Consider the following 25,087-nt stretch of genomic DNA (forward strand, 5'->3'; position numbering starts at 1 on the left):
GTGAGACTGAATTATTTTGTAAGGAACAATACCATATCTGGCAAATTCTCTGGCACCTAACCCTTATCTCTTTAAAAATAAAATAAAAGGTGGGAGGAGTGAGGTTGTCAATCAGAAAAAGAGTCTAGGAACTTAAGCAACTCTTGTATAATGGTTGTATATTGTGTGTTACATGGCTACTTATGGTTATCAATCACCTAAAATTTTGTGAAAGCACAGAACCAAATTTTTTTCACACCATCAGTATTTTTACAGAGTTGGAAGCCTCTTCAGGTAAACCATTTTAAGAGCCAGAGTACAGAAATAATCCATCCTGAAAATGCCTTCTATTCTAAGCTCCTGGCATAAAGCTACTGTGTCCAGTGATTTCATATTATGGCCTTCCACACATAAAGGAAATGCTCTGAATCCTAAGGACTAATTGCACATCCGCAGACTTCCTCTTTCCACAGGGCTTTCTAATTGGGTACTTTAAGTTGCCAAGTATGTTCAAAAATGGTATTTCAAATAAGCACACAAAGTAACTGCCGATCTAGAATTGGAATATTCAGCCTCCCTTTGGATGAGGAACTGATGCTCTTATTTTAAGCTATTCATTCTCCAGTAGATGACAACAGAGAAACCAAGTATTAAGTCTTTTTAATTCACCCGCACTCACAATAATATGAATGTTTCAGTATAATTTCAGTGCCAAAAGGTAAGGTAAAAAAGGGTTAGCAGTCTAGAATTAGAAATCATTACTCAAGCTGGATATAAGTGTATGTACTATATAATAGATATATGTACTTTACTACTTCCTGTAAGCAGTTAGTTTAATAGTAGACCGAATGGGATAACTATTTAGGGGCTTAATTTTGTGGTAGACTCAGTTATTTCTGAAGCCTCCCTTCTCCAATAAAACCCTGGGCTTTGACTCAAAAGAAAAGGGTCGATGTCACATACAATACTCTGTAGCATCACACAACCACATAAAACTGTCACTGTGAAATACTGCACTGCATGATTTTGTTACTGCTTCTTTTATTCTTACAGCAATGGACACACAACCTCAGAGGATGAATCCACCACTTCAAGGCTCATGCCCAGCAGTGGATAGGAACAATAAAAACAGTCTTGGGAACAGGAGCCCCCAGGGATATAGGCACTACCATCCAATGTGACAGCAAATCCACCTCTGAATTAATAATTTTTATACTTCCCAAAATCTGACGGTTTTTTTTTCTCAGACAGGAGTACTCCTCCATTCCTAGAAAGAAGCCCAACCCTGAAATTAAATCCAATGCTGCAAAACCATTGAGCAAATTCCTTTCATCAGATATTCATATACTGAAGGTAACAGTTTAGCTTCAGATATTTTTTTTCTTGATGTGCACCATTTTTAAAGTCTTTATTTAATTTGTTACAATATTGCTTCTGTTTTCTGTTTGGGTTTGTTTTTTTTTTTTGGCCACCAGGTATGTGGGATCTTAGCTCCCGACCAGGGACCAAACCTGCACCCCCTGCATTGGAAGGCAAAGTCTTAAACGCTGGACCACCAAGGGAAGTCCCTTAGCTTCATATTATAACTACAGTTTTCAAAATAATTATCAGGCATTGGCAGGGGTCTTTACCCAAAGATCAGAAAATATGGAAACCCTATCAAAATGTATGCAAAAGTTTGACGTGCACTTTTTTGAAAGGAAGGTTTTAGAATCTACAGAGTGGTCTGTGACCTGCAAAAAGAAATCAAAAACAAAACAAAAAAAAACAAACCAATAAAACCCAGTTAACCAGAACACACACACACAAAAAATCAACACCTGATATAACATTGTTTCTTTAATGATGGGGAAAAAACAATAAATATAGCTATACCAATTGAACAGACTATCAAACAGGAAGTGAATATTTCCTAATATTCAGACCAATGTGTTTACCTACAGAGAAAACTAGGTAAACTAGGTAAACACATGACAAACTTTTGTCATCCACACTATAACAGAAAAAAAAAATGTGTTTAATAAAAGATAAGTTGGATTCATGCGTTTAATTGGGAAGCTTTTGTTGTTATTGTTGTTATGTATTAATGTACAAAGGGATTCTTTATTGTACGAGTAGAATTTAAAAAGCTGGTAGAAACAAGCCCATTCTCAGGCTTACAAAACAAGCCTTTACAGATCATTATGTTTCATTACTCTTCATTTTATGGGGATTGTATTATACAAAACAAATACCAGATGCCTATTTGTTTTATTCATTTCAGGGGAAAAAAAATCATACAAGTACCTCTGCGAATAGAACTGCTTTTAATTAAACACAATGCACAAGGAGCACATAAAAATTAATACTGTTTGAAGCCAGCAGGTAGAAAGTAAATGCATCGAAAAGCAACTGCAGAAGAGCCCCCTTCCCCTCTTTGCTGAGCTGAGAAAGAAAACATTCCCTGGCTTCTTACTTGGGAGTTGAAATCAGCAACAGATACTACCGCAAGGTCATTCATAGGCTTGTTTGGGGTAAATTAAAGCCAATGTTCACGGAAACATAAACCCTGGAGGTGAAGGGGGAAAAATGGCACCTGTATTAAACCAGACCCCACATTAGCCCTCCTTTTTGAAATCAGGCAGGTCTACTCTACCATTTGGGTAAAGCTGTTGAGATGGAATGAACCAGGTTCGTTTCTGCTCCACTGGAAAAATGCCAAGTGATTTTTGGCACGGTTCTGACTTAATCTACAAACACCACAGAAGGACATGTCAAACAGTGGCTTCTATCTGATTAATACAGCCAAGCCTAAGAAAAAAAAAAAAAGTGGGGAAGACAGAGAAACGACAGTCAAACTAAAATTTGACAGTTTCTTCCTGACCCCTAAGACATAAATCATATCTGTTTAACTGTCAGTTCTAATCAGAAAGTGAAAATTCAGCATGTAGCATTTTAGTCCCACAATGAGAAAATTTTAACTTTTTTTCCATTTGCTTTTGCTTTGTTTGCTTTTGATCAAATCAGAGTAAGACCCACTCTCTACCCTGGTCCCAGACTTTGATATCATCTAGCCAGTTATGATTTGTACTCACTTGTGCCAAGAGAGAAAATAAACAGACATTTTGAAAGCACCATGTGAAGTAGTGCTAGAAACCTTTTCCGAATCACACTTATTTAAGGGGTCATACCCCAAATTTCACTGTCTGCAACTCTGAATCTCAGAGTAGTCCTCATTCTGGGAAAGCTTTCCTTTATTCCTTTACATGAGACTTATGCCTTTTCGGTTAATGGACTTTGGTCCTTTAGTTAAACTGACAAACTAAACTGTATATTATTTTTATATTTAAAAAAGAAATTAAAATCCTAAGGCTTTTTAACCTTTAAAATAGATTTTTAAACAGGTATGGACAACTGAGAAAACAGAACATTTAAACTAGTTATCCCCCCCAAAAAAACTCACTATGCTAAAAGTATACTTAGTATATTCCTTTTTCTCAGACCAAGAATGGAGGGTAAATATACAGAAAGACAGACTGTGATCAGGAGTCAAATGCCACATTTTATACTCTACTGTAACCTCATCAAAGAATTATTTTCACAACGGAATACCTTATAGCTGTTAAAATGAGGGAGATATTTATATGTACTGACATGGCACAATGCTTGATATATAATTCAGTGATTAAAAAAAGAAATTACAGGGCTTCCCTGGTGGCGCAGTGGTTGAGAGTCCGTCTGCCGATGCAGGGGACATGGGTTTGTGCCCTGGTCCGGGAAGATCCCACATGCCGCGGAGCGGCTGGGCCCGTGAGCCATGGCCGCTGAGCCTGCGCGTCCGGAGCCTGTGCTCTGCAACGGGAGAGGTCACGGCAGTGAGAGGCCCGCGTACCGCAAAAAAAAAAAGAAAAGAAAAAGAAATTACAGAGGAGATATGTGTGTGTGTATAAAATAATCCTATTTTCAAGAAAATAAATAATATGTCACCTGCCTAGAAAAAAAGAAATATACACTCAACCGTTCAAGATGATATATGAGTGTGTTACAGGTAAGTTTCACTTTCTATAACGCTTGCACTTTGAACAATGCTCAAATATTACTTCTGCAATCTGCAATCACAAAAAGAAAATTTCCCAAACGTTCACTGGATTATGGTTTACGCTGTATCCTTGGGTGGCTCTCCCTTAAAAGTTAAATGTAAACTCAAGCTTCTGAGATAAGAACCCTTAAGAGCTAGAACAGCTTGATGTGAATGGCAGTAGGAGGGGTGACGTAGGGTTAGGGAATCAGGGAACAGGAAGAGAGAGTGTGTGCACGTGTGTGCACACATGTGAACACAGCCTTCACAGGAGGGAGGGAGGGTTACTGAGAAAAGACTGACTAAAAGGAAGCAGCAGAGAGTAGGGCGGGGTGTCTGAGACTGCAGGGAGGGCTTTTGTGGACAGCCACAAAGAAAGGCCTCTGATGGTCCCTTGTTAACAGCTAGAGAGTACCCAGGAAAAAGAGGTATGTAAAATCCATCCTCGTCAAGTGGGAGTGCGAGGTGCCAGGAGCTGCTCTGCAGAGACGTAAGTGGCAACAGAAGGCCTGTAAAAAAGAACGAAGTAGCCTAGGGATGAACCCTGGAAGCTGCAGCCCACCTGTGGGAAGCTGCAGCCCACCTGTGGGAAACTGCCCCTGGTGGATGAGGCCACAGAACTGTACCCCTGGGCCTCCTCTGTATGGTCCCTGCTATGGGATTAGATTCCAGGAAAGCTGATGGCACCACGAGCTGCTGGCTGAGCACAGCATGCAGTGTCCCGTTCATCAACAGGCAATGGGGACTGAGGCTCTGGTCCTGGTCCCAGGGACCAGGACAGTTGGTCACTTTCTTGGAGGGGCCAGTCGAAACACCAAAGGAGTGATCAGAGGGTTCTTCTCTTGTGGAGTTGCCTGGAGGGTCCAACACAAGTCTCTACAAGGACTTCACTCTCTTGGCCTGCACTCCAGGAGGAAGTGAGCTTTGAAGCAATAGAAACTATACCTGGCCAAAAACTGAGGCCTTAGACAATAGAGTACAGTTCAAGGTCCATAGAGCAGGCTTTTTGGGATATTACAGAATTATGACCGGGAACCTACTCATAGCTAAAGTGACAGTCAGAGGCACAAGTTATTTCAAAGCTGCAAATTGTCACCTGATTTTGGTGAATCTCTAACTTCATTCCTATTATATTGAACCTCAAGTGGTTGGTGGGGGAAGGAAATTCTTGTAAACTTATTTTTTCTATTCAACATCCCCTGTGGGTTGCTTATTCCAAACAAAATGAAAGAAGTCTATTAAGTTCCAAAAGTCTTTCTTTCTGCACTTACAGCCCACCGTGACCAAAAGACACTCATTCGACAAATATTTCTAGAGGGGCTACTGTATGCTCAGTGTTGTGCTAATACCAGGGAAACAGATAAAAAAACAAATACACAAGTCTTGAGATAAGACTTACGGATTTAAGTCCAAGTAGAACATAAAGTATGAAACATCCAAACAACTTTGTGATCAAAGGATGTTTGGAGTTGGGCTTCCCTGGTGGCGCAGTGGTTGAGAGTCCGCCTGCTGATGCAGGGGACACGGGTTCGTGGCCCGGTCCGGGAGGATCCCACATGCCGTGGAGCGGCTAGGCCCGTGTGCCATGGCCGCTGAGCCTGTGCATCTGGAGCCTGTGCTCCGCAACAGGAGAGGCCACAGCAGTGAGAGGCCCGTGTACCGCAAAAAAAAAAAAAAAGGTGTTTGGAGTCAAATGGCAGAGAAAGAGCCTATCAGGTATTTTTCCACCATGAAACGAGGTGTTATGTACTTTGATCCCAGTAAATTTTTTGGTCTGGCCCCTTGATCTATATTTGAAAAAGACAGATACTAAAGGAAACTAAAACTAAAACACTAAAAACTAAAAGATTTTTTAAAAGATGAAAAATTCCAGAATATGCCATAGTCTTACCTCCGTTTGGGTTCTGGAATTTCTAAACCAAAGAAAGGACTACAATGGGCTAACCAAATGCAGTAAGATTTAACTAAACACCTATCAATCCAACTACTGCAGTGGGGGGTGAGCGCTGGCGTACAGAGGAGAATGAACCAGCTACACCCAGGAATACACCTAGAGAGACAAAAACTAAATAATTATAATGCAAGATCTTAGAATGATCTATGATTTAAAACTGCCGCAATCTAAATTCCAGAATTTCCCCAGGCCCTGAATGACAGGACATAAGGAGGCCCCTCAAAGCTTGCAGACACCTAAAATTATACAGGGTGAGAGAATAGAGGGGGGGAAAGAAACTTCAGAGAGTCCATCCACACGTGATGGAAACAAGCCCTTAGATTACCATCTCATCTGCTGTGTGTGGACAGAGCAATGCTTAATCCAGGCTTCTGCTGGTGAGCCTGGTGATAACCAGGGAATGCCCTGGGCCTGCTGATTTATGCTCCACTATCTGAAAACTCACTAGGCCACTTTTATACCCCCAAGGGGAATTCAAATGACAGGCTTCAAATGACACGTCTTACACCAGTCCTGAATCAAGGAGCAAACTGAGAAAGCTCCCAAGTCACGGTACCTGGGAATTCCAAAAGCAAATATTTTAGACTTTAATAAAAGACATGTCAAAAAATCCAATTAATTCACCTCATCTAATTAAATGAGTTAATTGGAAATACGATACGGTACTTTTATCTCAACTGCTACCTGAATCTGCAAGTCAGCTTACGGGGAGAAAGAAGGGCAATTTTTATCTTGTGAGGAAGAAATGAGACAACAAGGAGACGGGGACAAAAAAAAAAAAAGCATCTGATTCTTGGTAGAAAACAATATCCAACACTGACACAGTAATGTTCCCAGAAAAAAAAAAAATGGATTTTGACTATTTCCTCCACCTACAAATAAATGCAGGCCTAGTGTCGCTATTGTACGTAAAATACACAACTGCTTGCTGTCTGCAGTCATGTTTGAAATTATGGTAGAAGGTCTCACTTGACTTATACTTAATGAACTGTTCCCTAGAGTCTCTTCTGCAAAAGCTGTTAGGGAACACTCTATATGATTCTGTGATTTACGACAAGGATATAATCCTGTTCTAACATGCTTTTGGGTCGGGGGAATGTGGTAAAGTGCCAAGGGACAGGATGCGACCCACAGTGTATCTCCATCACAGCAAGGCTTGCTCCAGTGTGGAATCCAATAGGAATCAGATCACATCTGGATTTGGTGGCAGAAACGGTTATTACAGAACAGCTCTTACAAGGTGTTTGTTCCTAACTGCAGCTGTGTCTCCCAAGAGCAAGAATGAAAATATAAATTACAATGTGTCTGAAACCTCCCAGATCTTCAGAACACAGGCTAAAATCTCCTCCCTAACGTTAACCCAGACTGCTGTTAGAAGTTTATCCTCAAGGGTAGGTAACACACTGCCTCAACTTGGCATATGCAGAAAGGGTCCAGAGGTCTGGGTCCCACTGCAGCTGATAATACCCGTCCTAAGAAAAGCCATCAATTGTTAACAGCCATGCAAATTGCGGAAAGTAGAAAGTTATTCACTGTTATCGCTTCCCGATTTGCTAAGTACCCCATCGTGATGGGATCGCTCTTTCGCCTCCTTGCATTGCGAGAGAAGAAAAAAATCGTATTATCTTCTCTGTCTCATGCAGGTTTAGCTCAGAAAGTCATTTCAGGTGATGCCACTGGCACATCTGCCACTGTTTTAATGTTTTTTCAAGAGGCAGGAACAAGAAGACCCACGTGACTGCTCAGCTTCTCGGAACAGGTGGGAAACATGATATGTGCTTTGGTAAAAGGAAAAAAAAAATGTTTTAAAGACATAAAGTCATATTAATAATTTGCACCCTCAGTGGAACAACTTCTGGGAATTGAAAATCTATCGTATTTTGGCAACAGTTACAACAGGTGGTTGGAATTCTGGGCACTTGCCAAACCACCTTGAACTTTTATGTGACTAGTAAGCTAATGTATCACATTGCACACTATAGTTATAATGAGCTGTAAACAGATAGGTCCAATGGAAGAAACGAAATGAAAACAATGATAAACAGACACAAATGGTAAATCTGAAATTGGACAAGACTAACGTGGTTTAATGGAACAGGAAGGTTAATGACAGTAACAATGGTTATTGACTGAGTACTTACTATGTACCAAGCACCGTTCTAAGCATCTTACACGTAATATCATTCACTTAATCTTCACAGTAACAACCCTATGAAATAGGAGTTATTATTATCCCCATTTTATAAGTGAAGAAATGGAAGCAAAGAAGTGAGGTGCCCAGCTAGTGGCAGAGCCACCATCCACGTTCAAGCCCCTAGTTTCCAGAGCCTGGGTGCATGACCTCCATGCCATACTTGGCTGGAAGTCAAGAGATATGTGCTCCATTCCCTGTTCTGTCGCAACCAGCTACATGACCTTGGGCAAACTGCCCAACTTCTCTGGATCTCTACTTCCTTATCTATATAATACAAGAGTTACACTAGACCTTTAAGGTCACTTCCATGATCTTATTTCTCCTCCCTCCAGATAAAACTGACACCATGACAGCATGATTGAACACCAGGCTCCTTCTCAGACAAACAAAGGACAGATGCATAGACATACACATGTGTGCACAGACCTGACAGCCCCAAGTGGTGATGAGCTCACAGGACTCTGTGCAGGAAAACCAGTTAAGAGAAACTGAGGCCCAGGGAGGCTCAAAGAGTCACCAACACCCCCTAGAATAGCTACTTCATACTTGGAATTTAAGGGTGCTCAATCTCTGAGCTTATTTTTATAGAAACTTAAGATTTATTCTGACAGTGTTACTTACAGTAGCCAAGACATGGCAACAACCTGATTATCCATCAATGGATGAACAGATGAAGGAACTATGGTATATACGCTATGGAATATTATTCGGCCTTAAGAAAGAAGGAAATCTTGCCATTTGGGACAACACAGATCTTAAGGGTATTATGCTAAGTGAAATAAGTCAGACAGAGAAAGACAAACACCATCTGAACACCACTTACGAATGCAAAAAAGAACCCCCAAAGACACAGAGAAGAGATTGCTGGTTGCCAGAAGTGGGCTGGGGGTGTGTGTGTCGGGGGAGTCAACAGGTGAAGGTGGTCAAAAGGTACAAACTTCCAGTTATGAGATTAATAGTCCTAGAGATGTAATGGTGTCTATAATTAACAAGAGAGTAAGTTTTCAAAATTCTCATCACAAGAAAAAAATTTGTAAAAACGTGTGGACATTAACTAAACTTATTGTGGTAATCATTTCACAACATATACATATTGCTAATATATATTTACATATCACTTGCAATATGTATATATAAAATATTTTACAATATATCTATATATAACATATTTGGCAATATATATGAGATATATATATATATATATATAAAATCATTATGATGTACACCTAAAACTAATACAATGTTATATATCAATTATATCTCAATTTAAAAAAAGTTATTTTGATACTGAATCCTTTTTGCCCTCATTTGTCCTACTTGGGTTACTCCTTAGATATAGCTAAGTCTAAAATAAGTGCAGGGGCTTCCCTGGTGGTGCAGTGGTTAAGAATCCGCCTGCCAATGCAGGGGACACGGGTTCGAGCCCTGGTCCAGGAAGATCCCACGTGCCGCGGAGCAACTAAGCCCGGGCACCACAACTACTGAGCCTGCGCTCCAGAGCCCGCGAGCCACAACTACTTTAGCCTGAAGGCCTAGAGCCCGTGCTCTGCAACAAGAGAAGCCACCACAATGAGAAGCCTACGCACCACAACGAAGAATAGCCTGGCTCCCCGCAACTAGAGAAAGCCCACGGGCGGCAACGAAGACCCAATGCAACCAAAAATAAATAAATAAATAAATTTATAAAAAAATAAAATAAGTGCAGGAAAATACTACTCTTTCTTTGAACTGTAGTAAACATTGAGGTACTTAAATTTTATCTTCATATAAAATACTGTTCAATTTTTTAAAAACATGTAATATAACTCTACAATCTCAATACAGAAAATATTATACGTTTCCAGTCTTTGAATCAGTAAAAGACTGACTGCCCTACATTTACAGGTGTGCAACATTACCCTTGCATACTTAAAAATGCAGTTATCGTAAAAGGTGTTGCTTAAGGCAGCTTTTTTAATGCAGTGTGAATTTCAAAGGAGCACATAGCATATAAGAAATGGTGTTTACAAGAAAAATTGATTCTCTGCCTCTCAGTAAAGCTAAAGTATTTCGGTATTAGATCCCCTCTGATTAGATTTTCAGATTGGTTCAGATATACAGACCTAGAAATCATTTTGGAAAATGACCTTACCAAGCTTTGTAAAAACATAAAACATAATTGATAGTTAATCAAGTGTCATACGACTGCCACCAAATCTGAATCCATTTTTAAGACCTACTAGGAAGTCAAGTAATTGGGATCCAGTGCATTCTCCTTTTTAATCTATATACCTTGAATACGTTTATGTAATATCCATACAATTCCACAAGCTAACTAACACCAACAAGCCAGGAGATTTTAAATGCAGGAAATGGAGGCCAATGGGAGAAACAACTGAACACCTTCCCTTTGCTTTTTTTCCCCTTTGCTTTTTAATTAAATGATAAATCTCAATACGAATTCATTAGAAGCCTGATAGCTCAACGAAGCTATGTTACTCTGTTACTATATATAATTAATATCAGTTAACAGAGTTGGGATGTAACCTGAGCAGGAAATGTAAGCCAAAAGTTATATCTGACCTACCATTTGGGAGAAAAATTGCAATTAAGGGGGCACAAAAAGTCCCAATATCTACAGACTGTTAAAATTAGATGACAAAAAGACCATCATGGCTTCTCCTGTAGCAATAAATTCTTTGGAGTCGCACTATGCAGTAAAGCCCGTCAGTTCATTTTAATTAGCTTTTACCGATATCATACCCAACAGCACAGGGAAGAAAGAAGAAGAAAGAAAAGAAACTACCTTGGAAGAAAAGAAAAGAAAAAAGGTTATTGGAAGAAACATCCCCTTTGAAGATGAAAAGAAACTCTGGGTAAATCATCAAAAGATGAACTTGGAAGAAACACGGGAAGGCCTGGGCTGTAAACCAAAGACAGTGACATCTGCAGAACCCATACTTCGTACGGTCAACAGTATTCCGATTGGTTAAATAAATGTAATTTTTTTTTCATTTATCCAGCAAATACTGAGTGCCCAGTATGGGTGGGTCAGGCATGGTGCTAGGCTGTGAAGACACAGCAGTAAGTGAGTTCAATGTCACCTTCCCCACAGAGCTTTCCTTCCCGCCATATTTAAACTGTAACCACCCCCCCATTCCCATTCTCACATCACCTGGTGAGCTATTTAAAAACCTGAACTTCATCCCCAGAGAGTCTGATTGGCCAGGAGTAGAGCCCATGCCCCATTTCCAGAAGCTCCCCAGGTTGAGACCCACTGCCTTCACCCCTTTTCATATACTGCTTTTCTTCCCAGCATCAAGCACCTTCTAACACAGGCCATAACTGACATGGTAAAAGCCTCCAGTCATTACACTGGGACCATCCTGGGGCAGGGATGTGTGTCTGTTTGGTTCACTGTTGAATCCCCAGTGCCTGGAAAGAGTAGGTGCTTCATAAGTATCTGTTGAGTAAATTTAATGAAAAACAACATGAATTCTCCCCTCAGGGCCCGTACAATTACTGGGAAGAGAGAAAAACAGAGAGTTAAATAAATGGAAAAAAACCACAGCCGTGGGCTTCCCTGGTGGCGCAGTGGTTGAGGGTCCGCCTGCCGATGCAGGGGACACGGGTTTGTGGCCCTGTCCGGGAAGATCCCACATGCCGCGGAGCGGCTGGGCCCGTGAGCCATGGCCGCTGAGCCTGCGCATCCGGAAAAACAAACAAACAAACAAACAAAAAAACACGGCCGTGGCAAGTATTAACTGTTCTATAAGAGCTCATTAACAGGAGAATGTGACCAAGCCTGGGGCATCAAGGAAGTGACACTGGAAGAAATGAAATGAAGTTGGGGGACAGTTTTCTGAGAGAGAGAAGAGGGCATGTGGGGAAATGGAGGAGAAAGAGGAATAAGGCTCTGCGAGGGGGCTGGGGATGCAAAGGCAGGTAGAGCCGGACCAACCCCACCTTCATAGTGTGGGAATGAATTAGGAGAAGCCTCCAGGGTGAGTTCAACTAGGATAGTGGCATGGTCCTATTTTTATCAGTGGTGCTGTGGATGACTTCCACCAATCTGTCAGGGTGTTGGAATATATAGAGGACATGCGAAATCCATTCCAGATCTCTACCCATCAGTTCCCATCCGGGGCATCCCTAGAAATGCAGAAAAAGCAGGACATGTGCCCCAACACACCTACCAGGGCAGCCTCCAAGCAACAGACTAGAGGCTCCTCCTCCCCTTAGGGACGCCTCCCCTGCTCTAATTCCCAGCCTCCATATTCCACACCTGCGGCCACTCTTTCCCGAAGCCCAGGGCCCAAGTCATTTGGAACACTAGTCGGTCAAGAATAACTAGCATCACAGGCCCACATGACAATACCAGAAAACTTTATATTTCTCATTCAAGTATTGATATGTATTATAAAACCCCAGAAATCTGAGTTAGCAACAAATACCAGAACTCTGATGCAGACTCCAAGGATGTAACTACCTCTTGTATCCGGAGCCCTCGGGGAACTTGCTAAGCTTGGTAGATAAGCTTTCAAACAGAGAGCTTATCTTAGGGGGCACCAAAATATTTTTATTTTAACCATAGGGTTCAAAAAAGTTACAAAGTTCATTATTTGTTCCTCTACTTTCTTAAACAAAGGCCAGTGTACATAAGAGATGGCTCACGGTCAGTGCTGTACCACCGTACAGTTTATCAAATATTTACAGAAGCTCTGGTTGGTGACAGGCACGGTGTTAGGTGGCGGGACTCAAAGGCACGCTTCTGGGGAGTCCGTAGGACACACTCGGGCTCTGGGCCAGCTGCTCTTAAATTGCAGGGCTTCTTTACTTCTTCTGGGTGTTACATTTTATCACTTTCTGGCCTGCTTCCTTCCCTTTGGGTTGCCAACTGTCCCTTCTTCCCAGCTCTGCCTGCAAGAATCCCTCTCTCTTTAAATTCACGGCTTTGAATCTGCCGCGGGCTGAGAAACCAGATTACCACACTGGTTAGAACTGTCTCTTCTCCAGTAAGATGAAATAAATTCTAGGTGAGAAACACAAGTGATACCCTATAAATCAATCACACTGTTGTTTACGTGTGTGTGGTCTTCATGACATCAGTTCCAGCTGTGCAGAAGCGGTACGATGCCATGGCAAAGAACACGGGTTCAGAAGTCAGACGGCCCTCGGTCTGTGTCCCAGCTGTGTGCTCTTAGGCAAGTCACTTTTAAAGATTCTCTGAACTTCGTTCTGCATCTCAAATGAGTATCTTCCTGCTAGGGTGGACATACAGATTAAAGAAGATACTGCCCGTTACCCAGCACACAGTACACTCTCAAGAAATATTAGTTGCTATCATCATCATCATCAACCAGGCTCAAATATGTCAGTGCCAACAGGATATGCCTTCAACAGTGCCTGCCACAGACAACTTCCCCTAACCACAGTGCCGTTTCAGGAAGCAACTTTAGGCTGTTCCTTGCAAAAGGATGGCCACCAATTCAATCAAGAATGACAATGTGACAGGGCAGTCTTTCAACTGATGAGGTCACCACCAGACCCAGAGACGTGGCCTGATAGGAGTGGCTCTCCCCCGAAGGAGTAAGTATCCCCAGTAAAGCCAATCAGACTGGTTTCCTCCAGGGCCTGCAGGAGAGAATTCAGGAAAGACTGGCCAGTAGTTGGCAGACACTCCCCGCGACAGAGGTGCCAGTCTGGGGAGAGGTGAAGGTCCAGAGCGGGAAGAAAGGAGCAGACCCAAGTGACTGTGCTGGGTCCTGAGAACTTACTGGAAAAGTTCCAGTGCAGTTTTTGTTCCATGTCCCTTCACAATAAATCCTGTGACTTAAGGTGGCCTGAGTGATACTCTGCTCTTTGCAACCTAAGGGCCTGTGGAACCAGCCCATTCATACAAGGTAGCCTTCCGAAGATCACCCTCAACCGATGCAGCACAGAAGTCACTTGCAAAAGCAATAACCTGCATGCCTAGAGCAGTCATCCAGGGAACCTGGGGGATGCAGAGTCAAGGCAGTGCCTGAGACCACCCTCCACCTGCTCCCACCTTTGCCCCAGGCCACCTGCAAGCTCCAAGGCCCCATCTAGGTCTTTCCACAGCCCACAGAAATAATGGCTAGCCTTCCAGGGCATCTACCACAATTTTCTGGGGATTAAGTATCAAGAAAGAGGTGAGCAGTTATTTCTGTGGCTTAGTAAAGAGCCAAGTTATAAAACTAAGGAAACCCCTGTGGTTGATTAGAAAATGGCAGGAAGATGATTTTTAATAAACACCACCACCTTGTAGAGCACATTAGCGTTTACAAGGTTTTGCATTACAAGCAGTTACCCACTCTACCTCCTTTCAATCTTTCAACGACCCTGTGAGGTGTTATGATCCCCACTTACGGATGTGGAAAATGAGGCTGAAAGGTTCAGCACCTAGTCCAGGAATGTGTGTGGGTCAGTGACTTCCCTGGTCCAGGGTCATCGCCCTCTCCTAAAGGGCTTCACAGAAAACAAGAGGCTACACAAAACAAGGAAGTGTTTCTCCACAAATCTCACTGCTGCTCAAAGCAATTACAATAGGAAAGAAAGTCTAACTAGGTGTAAACAGTTTGGCTCACTCTGTTTTCTGTCTTGGTTTTTTTGTTTATTTGGTTTTTTTTCTTTTTTTTTTTTTTTTTTTTTTGGCCACTCAGCAAGGCTTGCAGGACTTTAGTTCCCAGACCAGGGATTGAACCCGGGCCCTTGGCAGTGAAAGCGTCAGGGAATTCCCTCTGTCTTGGTTTTTAAATCACTTAGAATAGTGCCTCATTTGCACTTAGAATCCCAGACCTGACCTGGATGGCCCAGAGGTAAAGCCACTTGTCTCAATTCACCTCCAAAGGACCGCAGACTCAACAGCCAAAGAGAAAAGAGACGAGGGCTTTGAGCAGCTGACAAAACTAACTTACAAAACTGACACCTACCCAGGTTAGGCCCACAGATTCTGAGATCCCAGGAGAGGCTGTAGAAGGCACGGAGGAAGGAAGCGTCTGCTCAGTAAGAGACACACAGAGGTTTCTGGCTCCAGCAAAAATGAAACTTCAAAGGGAAGGGAGCTGTGGGAGCTTCAAAGACCCCCTCCCCCACCCACCCCCAGCCGCAGGACCAATTAACACCTACAGATGTTTATCTAAGCAGTCATTTCATGCCGGCTACTTTGCTAAATGGGTGCTCAGACTCACCTCAAAAATTGCTATTCCTCCAAAAGGGACTGGGGGGGGGGGGGGTGGGTCAAGAGGGAGGAAGTGCTGTGTTTTCTGAGAGAGAGACCTTAGTCAAGAAGAAAACAAATCCTCAATACAGTGAAATTCATCACAGACTTATGTATAATAAAAGAAAAGATGGGAAACAAATCTCTAAGAAAATGCAAATCACCTATGGTACAGCCATGAGTTACTAAAAAGAACCGTGCAGCCATTAAAAATCCTACTTTAGGGTTTCCCTGGGGGCGCAGTGGTTGAGAGTCCACCTGCCGACGCAGGGGACACGGGTTAGTGCCCGGTCAGGGAAGATCCCACATGCCGCAGAGTGGCTGGGCCAGTGAGCCATGGTCGCTGAGCCTGCGCGTCTGGAGCCTGTGCTCCGCAACGGGAGAGGCCACAGCAGTGAGAGGCCCGCGTACCACAAAAAAAAAAAATCTTACTTTAGTATTTTAATAGGATTTTCCTCTTTAGTAGGAGAGGAAGAAGCTCTGAGATAATGTTAAGAAAAAAGCAACATGCAAAAATACATTTAAAGTTGGACTTTAACTTTATAAAACCGACAGACTAGAACGGCCAGGAGTTTGTTTTGTTTTGTTCACTCCCGGCAGCCCCAGCCCCAACACCTGTGTGTCTGGCACAAACAAGACACTTAAGGAAAATGTGTCAAATTCATTACTTACTATTAATTAAATAATAATTAACATATCTATACAAGGTACTTGGATATGCAGACACAGAATGACATAATCAATCACAGAGGTGTATATATGGGTTATAACAGGCCAACTACTGAAGTTTAATAATAGTGGTTAGCTCTCATTGTCTGGACTAGAGAAGAAATTTCTTTTCATATTCATCTTTTTTGCATTTTCCTAATTTTCTGCAGAGGCTCTGTACAATTTTTATAATTTTTTAACCACTGTTTTTCTACAGGGAGCCTCAGGGCCTTGGAGCAGTGGTATGCTACACTCCAGAAACCTGGCCCGTTTTGTCAGAAATGGAATCTTCCAGTAGGTCTCCCATTTCTACAGGGTCACACCTTATACCTGGGGCAACGGTCACTCCTGCACCACCTCATGGGTTCACTGACATCTAGTACAGGGCAAACCCTGCAAGGTGCTATCAGGAGGGCAAAGGTCACACATGATTCACTTCCTCACTTTTCTGAGAAGAGCTCTAGGGGAAAATGAAAGGCAGAATCTACATAGTCAAAGTTATAAGGTTCCCTGAACGGACGAGATGAAGGAGTTCGATGTTTAAGTGTCAACTCAGGGCCGTCTTTATCACATCTCTCAGCCAAATTTTTTCCTTGAGAAGTATGTTTATAAAGGAAAGCAGTAGGGGGAAAAAAAAAAAAAGATATGACTTACAAACACCCATATCACACTAAACTCACTGATACAAAACTGTGAACAGGTAGAAATTCTGTTTGATTCTTTAAGGTGGTCACATTTTTTAGAGGAAAGAGCATTGTCTTCGACATCCAAGATGCCTGGTTTGAACACCACCATTTCCTCACCAGATGTGACCGTGGCTCCCAACTTAACCCTCTCGGGGCCTGCACTCCTATCTGTAAAGTGGGGATTTTACACACTGCTGTCGAAAGGCTTAAATGAGCTAACAAAGGCGACTTCAGATAAGACACTGGACAAATATCTTGCAGTTTTGAGGGAGTCCCTGTGCATTAAAGGAACTTGGGCACAGACGGAAGAGCTCTGAAGGAAAACCAGTCGGTCATTAAGCTCATGGTGTTCACATCCAAACACGAACACTCTCAGGAGACTGCAGTGTCTAGTGACCGCTGAGCCTGACGGGTTCCCTCTGAAGAGGCTGTGTGGAAACGTGACGGTCATGAGGGAGCAGCGGGCCTCAGAGAAAGAAGAGGAATGGGAACCAGAAAGCCTGGACTGTAGCCTCCGTTCAGCTACTTACAAGCTGTGCAGCCTTGCCAATCCACCTCACCCGAGCTGGCCTCAGCTTACAAACCTGTAAAATGGCCTGACGAGACACCTGGCAAGGTGGCTGTGAGCAGAGCAGCCAGGACCTATGAAGCACAACCTTTGGTGTGACCTTAGTGTGCTCAAGGTCATTGTCAGCAGGTGTTTCTAACAGCGGGTTCTGGGGAGGCACATCCACAGGCCTTTGGACAAAGAGAACAAGCACCACCTGAGGGCGTGACAGCTCCCCTTTTAGCCAAGTCGGTGCCACCCAAAGCTGCTGTCACAGTCAGGGGGACCAATGGTGGCTTCCCACTGGTGGGGCCTGCCCAAGCCTTCATAGCAAGCCATCCTCTGAAGGACAAAATCCCACCGGCTCCCAGCTCAGGTCACAGATTCCACTTTCAACCATCATTTTTTGAACTAGACTCAATCAACTTGCAAATGTCCCTAGAAGTAGCCCACGAAACCTCAACCTTTAGGGATTCCTTGTAAATGAGGTTCTCAGGAGCCCTCCAGAAAGCAAGATCAGAGAAGGTGAGAAACTTGGCGACGGGAGGGGCACAGAAAGAATTAGAACCTCAGTGCAAGAAGACACAATGCTAACTTCAAAATTCGTCTAGGTCTGGACCTAGCTTTATTTTAAAACTGCGCTTGGGCTTCCCTGTTGGTGCAGTGGTTAAGAATCCGCCTGCCAGTGCAGGGGACATGGGTTCGAGCCCTGGTCCGGGAAGATCCCACATGCCGCGGAGCAACTAAGCCCGTGCACCACAACTATTGAGCCTGCGCTCTAGAGCCCGCGAGCCACAACTACTGAAGCCTGCATGCCACAACTACGGAAGTCCACACGCCACAACTACTGAAGCCTGCATGCCACAACTACGGAAGTCCACACGCCACAACTACTGAAGCCTGCATGCCACAACTACGGAAGTCCACACGCCACAACTACTGAAGCCTGCATGCCACAACTACGGAAGTCCACACGCCACAACTACTGAAGCCTGCATGCCACAACTACGGAAGTCCACACGCCACAACTACTGAAGCCTGCATGCCACAACTACGGAAGTCCACACGCCACAACTACGGAAGTCCACACGCCACAACTACTGAAGCCCACGCGCCTAGAGTCTGTGCTGCGCAATGAGAAGCCCGCGCACCACAACGAAGAGTAGCCCCCGCTCGCCACAACCAGAGAAAGCCCATGCACAGCCACGAAGACCCAACGCAGCCAAAAATAAATAAATGAAAAAAAAAAGAGCACATATGTGTGTTAAAAAAAAAAAAGAAAACTGTGCTTATGTGGCTTATTTTAGAAATGCTTTTGTGCTATCATACACCTGTGGGGAAAAAGGTGCTAATGTTTTACATTTAAAACCTGAGAAGCACAATTTCCAACTTTCATTCCTCCAAGGCTCCCTGTTGGATCACGAACTCGCTCAACGTGTCTGGGAATATAGTTCAGAAAAATGGGGAATCAATACATCATCATTTACTTGTGCACATTTTCTTTTTGCTATAAATACATTTGAATTCAGCTTATCATTCAGTGAATTCACAGCCTATTCCCAAAATTCACTGGAGCCAAACTGAAAAGTCCCCAAAACTCCTACTTAGACTAAACAGCACCGGGGACCTCCACCTTAGTTGGCAATGAAAAGAAATATGTAAGCCCTAGAGCAAAAGTTCTTAAGTATGACGATGCCCTTAGTAGCGGCTGTGTGTCAACCCCTAAAACTAGATGACAGATTATGCATGTATGTGCTTTCTTTTTTCACAAAGTTGGTCCAAAGTCTTTATCAGCTTCCCGAATGATTCCAAGAGAAATCCCATAAGAAACACCATCAATAAGGACCTTCCAGTGGCTGGAGAGCTTTCAGGTGTGTCTCTAATTAAAGATGGAATACCGTAGGTCAAGAAGAAAAAGTCAGAGGCCTGCTTTCTAGGGCTACCCCTGCTACTAAACAGTTTTCTGACCTTAAGCAAATCCCTGTAACAGTCTATCCCTCAGTTTCCACATCTATAAAATGAGGATGTTTGGAAGTTGTAATGATCACTTACCTTCAAGACCCTTAAAAACACAAGGATTGTGAGGTACAGCTTCAACAAACACAGGAGAAGGTGTCCAAAAGGCCTGCACAGAATCCTGCCTGTTCCCAGAAGAGCTGCTTAAAATATTCTCCACCACTTTCCTCAAAGGGGTCCAAGATAGAAGCCACCTCTCATTTCCTTCTTTTTCGTCTATTTCAGAAAGCCAAATTTGAAGTTTCACAGTAATGCCCTTTGAAGGGATCTACACTAGGAAGTTCATGCAAAAATACAGTAATTCTGTAAGGGTGCGTAAGAAGCTCAAGAGATGTAAAACAGAATTTCTCTAAAGCCTCATTACACATCATGTAATCACTGCAGCAACTTAGTTTAGCCCGTGTCATCTACATCTGTTAATATATGTAACTGATGAAAATTAATTATGGGTGTCATAAAAATGGATGCTTTAATATAATCCTGGAAGTCTGGGTTGAAAATATTGCTCTATTACAAGAGAAAAGTCTTTTCCTTCATTCCACGCAGTTCTTCTATACCTTTAGTAGTAAATGTCTGATTTTCACAAAAGTGAAGTGGAAACAGAAGTCCTCAACTAAAAACATTTATTGTCACATAAGGCTAAATTTCGCTAAAAGCAACTTTTTTTTTTAGTTGATACCCTTGTACATATTCTATAGTATCCTAACTCGGCCATGATACCATAAATTTTCAATCTAATTATCAGACCCCCTAAGTCCAAATCATAGGCACTTGCTAATAAAGAAAAGAAGTAGATGAAAACTGATCCTGTTTTTATAAGCCATTATCAAATGAACGCTTAGAGAACCCTAAAGCAGTCGAAAACCCATTCCACCAAAGGATAAACTAAGGTTCAAGGTGATGAATCAGAAGTCACACCATGAGACAATATGAGAAGTCAGACTTAGATGACTTCTATAGACCTAACTGCAATGTCCTCCTCTAAAACCCTGGGAAGAGATTAGCATTTGATTGGAGGAGTTCTGCGTCTGACACACGCACAGCTGACTTACAGGAAACATCCGTAGAAGTAGCAAAGTATAGTTGTGCTTACTTCAGAGCACAAGACAGGTTGCCTGCTATGTGAGCATTCTCACATTTCAGAGCTCATTCATTCTTCATATCTTCCAAAGTCAACGGCAAAGGCAAACATGTTTGCAAGCACCATTTCTCAGAGATAAAGCGTTCAGATAACCCAGTGAGAGGAAGAAGTTAAAACTCCAGGTCAAGCAGGCCGATGAATATAAACGTTCTGCAACACCATCCCGTCCCATGAAACAAGGTTAGAGCTGGAAAGTATGCAAAAGAGGAATGAAGAAAATCCAGAAGTGTCTCTGAAAGAAATCCCTGCTCAGGAGAAAGAGGCAACTTGCTTTCCTCACTAAATGCCACTCTTCAGATGAGACTCAGTCCTGAGGGCCTGACCCCTTGTGGTCTTTAAACATAAACCAAAACAAGGGCGTGGGTGTCTGATTTCTTGATGCAACGACAAAGAGGTCAAAAATTAGTGAAATTTAATTAGCAAAAATTAAAGTTTCTTGGAAACCAACCCCTCCTTCCCTCATTGCCAAAAATCTCTAGAAAAACCTTCCGCAGAGAATGTAGACGATTTATTTTGGGACTAGGAGAGTAAAGCAGATATGACTGTTGTATCGGATTGAGGGTGTTTCCCAAATAAACGTATAATTCAAATTTCTTAAGATCTCCCCTCCAGCTCCTTTAGAGGAATGAAGACCGTCATGATCCTTCTACAAAATTCGGTGAGACTGCTTTAGAAGACACTGAAAGGTCAGACTTCATCTCGAGTTACTCCACCATAAACCAGACAAAGAAATTCCTCAAAGGCTAGGAGCATTTTTTTCTTACAAGCACCCACAGGAATAGGTCAATGTAAATGTCGTGCAAACAAAGCGCTCATTACTAACCAGTTTGTTTCTTCTGTGAGAAAATTTTAATCCATGGCAACTGCACCCAACATTCACACATAACTGCCCCCAAAGCAGAGGAAAATTTAGATTCATAATGGACCCTACAGCCTCGGGCTCTGCTTATGCTCGAAAAGCAAGAGGTGTTGGGGTTTGGGGAATCCCAGTGTTTGATACTTTCTCCTTCACTGTCTACGATCAAGTACAGGAGGACTTGAATTTCCCTTCCAATCACTCCTACAGAGGCCCGAGTGTCTGAGGAAATCCACAGACAACAATCAAACCTTTCATTTCAGGGTCCTTTCCCCACCATGCCCCTTCCTGTTCCAATCAGTTCTGCAAAGCGTTTCCCCTATTCTGCATTTCATGAATCAATTGCAAAATCCGCCAACCTCTGCCAGTTCCTCTCGTACTCAGCTGAGAGGTTCCCCTTCCTGCCTGGGTAGCACACGGCTGCTCTGGTTTTTAACTGGCGTAACGTGGAAATGCACTGTAGGAGCTCACTAACTCTCTAACAGCCAGACAGAAGTGAGAGAGTCTGGGGCTCCCACCCCATCGACAAGGAAACGGACCCTCCAAGCTCAGGTTAAAGCCGATTCCGAGAAACTAGTTTTGACCCCAAGCCCAGTGTGTCAGTTACCGTCACTGGGAAGGAAAAGGAAGAGTAAGAAGGTCTACAAAGTCTCCAACTCAGTTACTTAGCAACTGGACAAAACTTGCTTCACTCCAGAGGGTAAAGAGGCATCTCACAGCACATTCAGAGAGTAACAGTCTCCGATTTACATGCAAATTGATAAAGACAAAAGGGAAAGGGAAATCTAAATTAGCAACTGGAGTTTACAGCAGAGGGGCTGAGGCCCAGATTTTTTAAAAACGGCTTCTCCTAGGGAGGCAGGATATATACATGCCAACAAACACACATGAATGAATGCATGCATGCAAGCAAGATCACAGGCCCTAACCAGTTTACAGTCTCCCTTCATAAAAGTCAACGCCATCTGGGAGTAGGGAAGAGGCAGGCACAGAAAGTTTAGTAGCTGAAACTAAAGGACTTCCACTGCTAACACAAATTTAAGGTTTGCGGAAAGATGACAATTGAAGGGTGGGAAAATTCCGGGGGAAGCTGCTCCCCCTGCTCGTGAGAAAAGCAAATAAAGCATCAATCTTGGGGTAAGGTCCCCGGACTGTGGGTGGATTCAGAGCCTCTCGAGTCCCTAGATCCTCACAAACACCCTCCTGGATCCACTGGTGAAGTACAGTTTCCAAACTCGGATCAAACCCACACCCTTCATAGAACACACATCACCCTGAAGGTTTTCCAAGCAAGAGGGGAACATGGTCACCTGCTTGGCCCAGGAAAGTGCTCCAGGATTTTCCGGTAGCCCGAGGAGCTCAAACTCTGGGGTCCTCAGCTCCAAGCTACACACCAGAAGCAGGCTGCTCAGTCCCAGGCTCAGAGCAAAAGGAAGAGGACCCGAGGGGTGGTCCCCTGCCCCACCCCCATCTCCCAACTTCACACCTGGACCAGGTGGGCAGGGCCCAGGGCTGACCCGCTGAGGCCCATCGGCTAAGCCACTTACTTCTCATACTCAGTGTTGTCTCTGTCACAGCGAGAATCCTTGTGCTTTTGCCAGTCTTTGCCATGCTTGCAGGTGGTGAGAAGCACGACGTCTTCCCCGTTATGGACGTGATATAAGGCATTCCTGGTGTCTGACCCTATCCCTGTCAGGTACCTCTTCCCCTTGAAGACTAGCATGTACTTCCTGAGAGGAGGGATAGTGTTAAACTTCAAAAACCCCCTCTCCCCTCCTGTCCTGGGATGATCCTTAGAAAAGAGGGGAATAGAAACATCAAAGTTGGGTCGGAAGTTTTCAGTACTGATGCTGGCTTTGGCCAGCATCGCCTGGCCGATGTCAAACCCCACATCCTCGGTGTAGTCAGGCCAAGTGCCAGAATATAAATTAAAAATTAAATGATTCCTACCACTGTTCCACAAGTGGAGACTCTGCACTTTGGATCTCAAATTGTGCACATACTGAGGTGACAACTGGTCTCTGTCTAAAGTATCCAGACTCAGGACAAAGAGGCACGCCTGGCTGGGGTCCGAGGTGTAGAACCTGGAGCCCTCGATGGCCGCTAGAATGTTTTGGTAACTTTCGGCGATTTTCTCCCCTTTTTGCTGCGGGTATACGTAGACTTTGAAGCCGTTTTTCTTGCAAAGGGTGAAATCGAAGCAGGACTCCATGCGGCACTTCTTGCCTTTGTAGATGCTCGAGTTGGCGTCTCGCTTCTGCCGTGGGGAAATGTGCACACTGGAATCCTCGTTTTCCAATTGATCCCAAGGAACGAAGGGGCGCAGAGCGTCCGGGAAGCGGGGCCAGAAATGATCCGGACTCGGGTGGTGCAAGCCATTCCGACGGCTGTGCTCTTCTCTCCGGCTGTGGCTTCTCGATGCCCTAAACTGCAAGCCTCCGAAATAAAACAAAAGGGCGAGACAAGAGCCAGCTGAGAGCAGGATGAAATAGCGTTTTTTGGCCTGCATGTGTCCTGCCTGGGTCAAGAGGATTGTAAATAAACACAAGAATCACCCAAGTTTCCCAATCAACACTTTCAGCTCCAGTCCGCCATCTTCCCGCCTGTAAAGACTTCAAACTCTCCGCTCCCACCTTCTCTGGATGCCTTTCCCCAAGCCGTGGACTGATCCAGCGCATGTGGGCGATTTCTTTAACTTTCTCCCCTTCGGTCTTTCATCTTTGGGTTGCACAATAGACGGGAGAGAGCGGGGCTGAATATTTCGCACCCAGGGCGGGCGAGCAGCGGACTGTAATTCTCTTGCATGCAACAAGACGGAGGAAAAGAAAGAGAGGGGGGAAAAAAAGCTCCCGATGCCCAATCAATGACAAGACGAAGTGATTTCCTTGCCTCTCGGATTCCTCTCGGCGCCGTGGAAAACGAGCCCCGGGAAAGCAACTTCAACTCATCCACACTCCGGGGCAGGCACTCCGGTTCCAACAAGTCAGCCGATCTCCGGGTTCAGCCGGCTAGTGCATCTTGCAGCTGGGGCACCGTAACCTCACAAATCCCTGCATCTCTCTTTATTCCCTTCTGCAGCGGCTCCGAGACTCCGGCGGTGTTTACTCCTGCGCTCGCGGGGCCGGCCCCCAGGACGCGCGGCGGCCCGGCAGAAGGCGGCGGCGCTGGGTGACTGCGGCGGCGCGTCCTCCCCGCGGATAGTGCCGGCCCCGAGCGGCGCTTCCCAGGCCCCCGCGCGGTTGCTGCCGACCGCCGCGTTCGGTCGCCGAATGTTACCCGGTTCTGAATGTTACACTTACACATTCCATTCCCGACACGACAGCGCTGACCTCATCCATCCACGCAGCCCGCGCTGCCATTGGCCGAGCGTCACGTCCGGGGGGGGCGGTGCTTCCGCTGCGCCCATTCATAACCCCCGGCCACCGGCAGAGGCGCCGGCGCGGCGCGGCGCTGGGGGTGCGGGCGGCGTGCGGGCCCCGGGGCGCCTGTTCCGGGGCCCGGCGGGCGGAGCGGGAGGCGGCCCAGTGCGAGCCCCGTGGCCCCTCGGCTAGTCCCGGCCGGGACCCCGGCCTGGGCCGCACCGCCTCCTGCTGCTGCGCCGGAAACCAGCGCCTCCCAGAGACGCCCGCTGGCGCGCGGCGCCTGGGGAACCGGGGAACCGGGAAGCCGGGGACTGGCCGGCGCTTCCAGGGCCCCGCTGCCCCGGGCGCCCTCGAGAATCCCGTCTCCT

The 25,087-nt window shown here is 44.6% G+C and overlaps 1 protein-coding gene across 1 annotated transcript in view; it reads right to left on the bottom strand.

The window, feature by feature from the left end:
* EXT1 (exostosin glycosyltransferase 1) overlaps positions 1-24,659 on the bottom strand; it is a 292,443-nt gene extending 267,784 nt beyond the window's left edge. Inside the window, exon 1 of the mRNA XM_065895096.1 lies at positions 22,905-24,659. Within this exon, the coding sequence (XP_065751168.1) occupies positions 22,905-23,866 (962 nt within the window). The 5' untranslated portion in view covers positions 23,867-24,659. The remainder of the gene's footprint in view (positions 1-22,904) is intronic.
* Positions 24,660-25,087: the final 428 nt, after the last annotated feature.

This window comes from Phocoena phocoena, chromosome 17, assembly GCF_963924675.1.
Source record: "Phocoena phocoena chromosome 17, mPhoPho1.1, whole genome shotgun sequence".
In the NCBI taxonomy this organism is placed as follows: domain Eukaryota; kingdom Metazoa; phylum Chordata; class Mammalia; order Artiodactyla; family Phocoenidae; genus Phocoena; species Phocoena phocoena.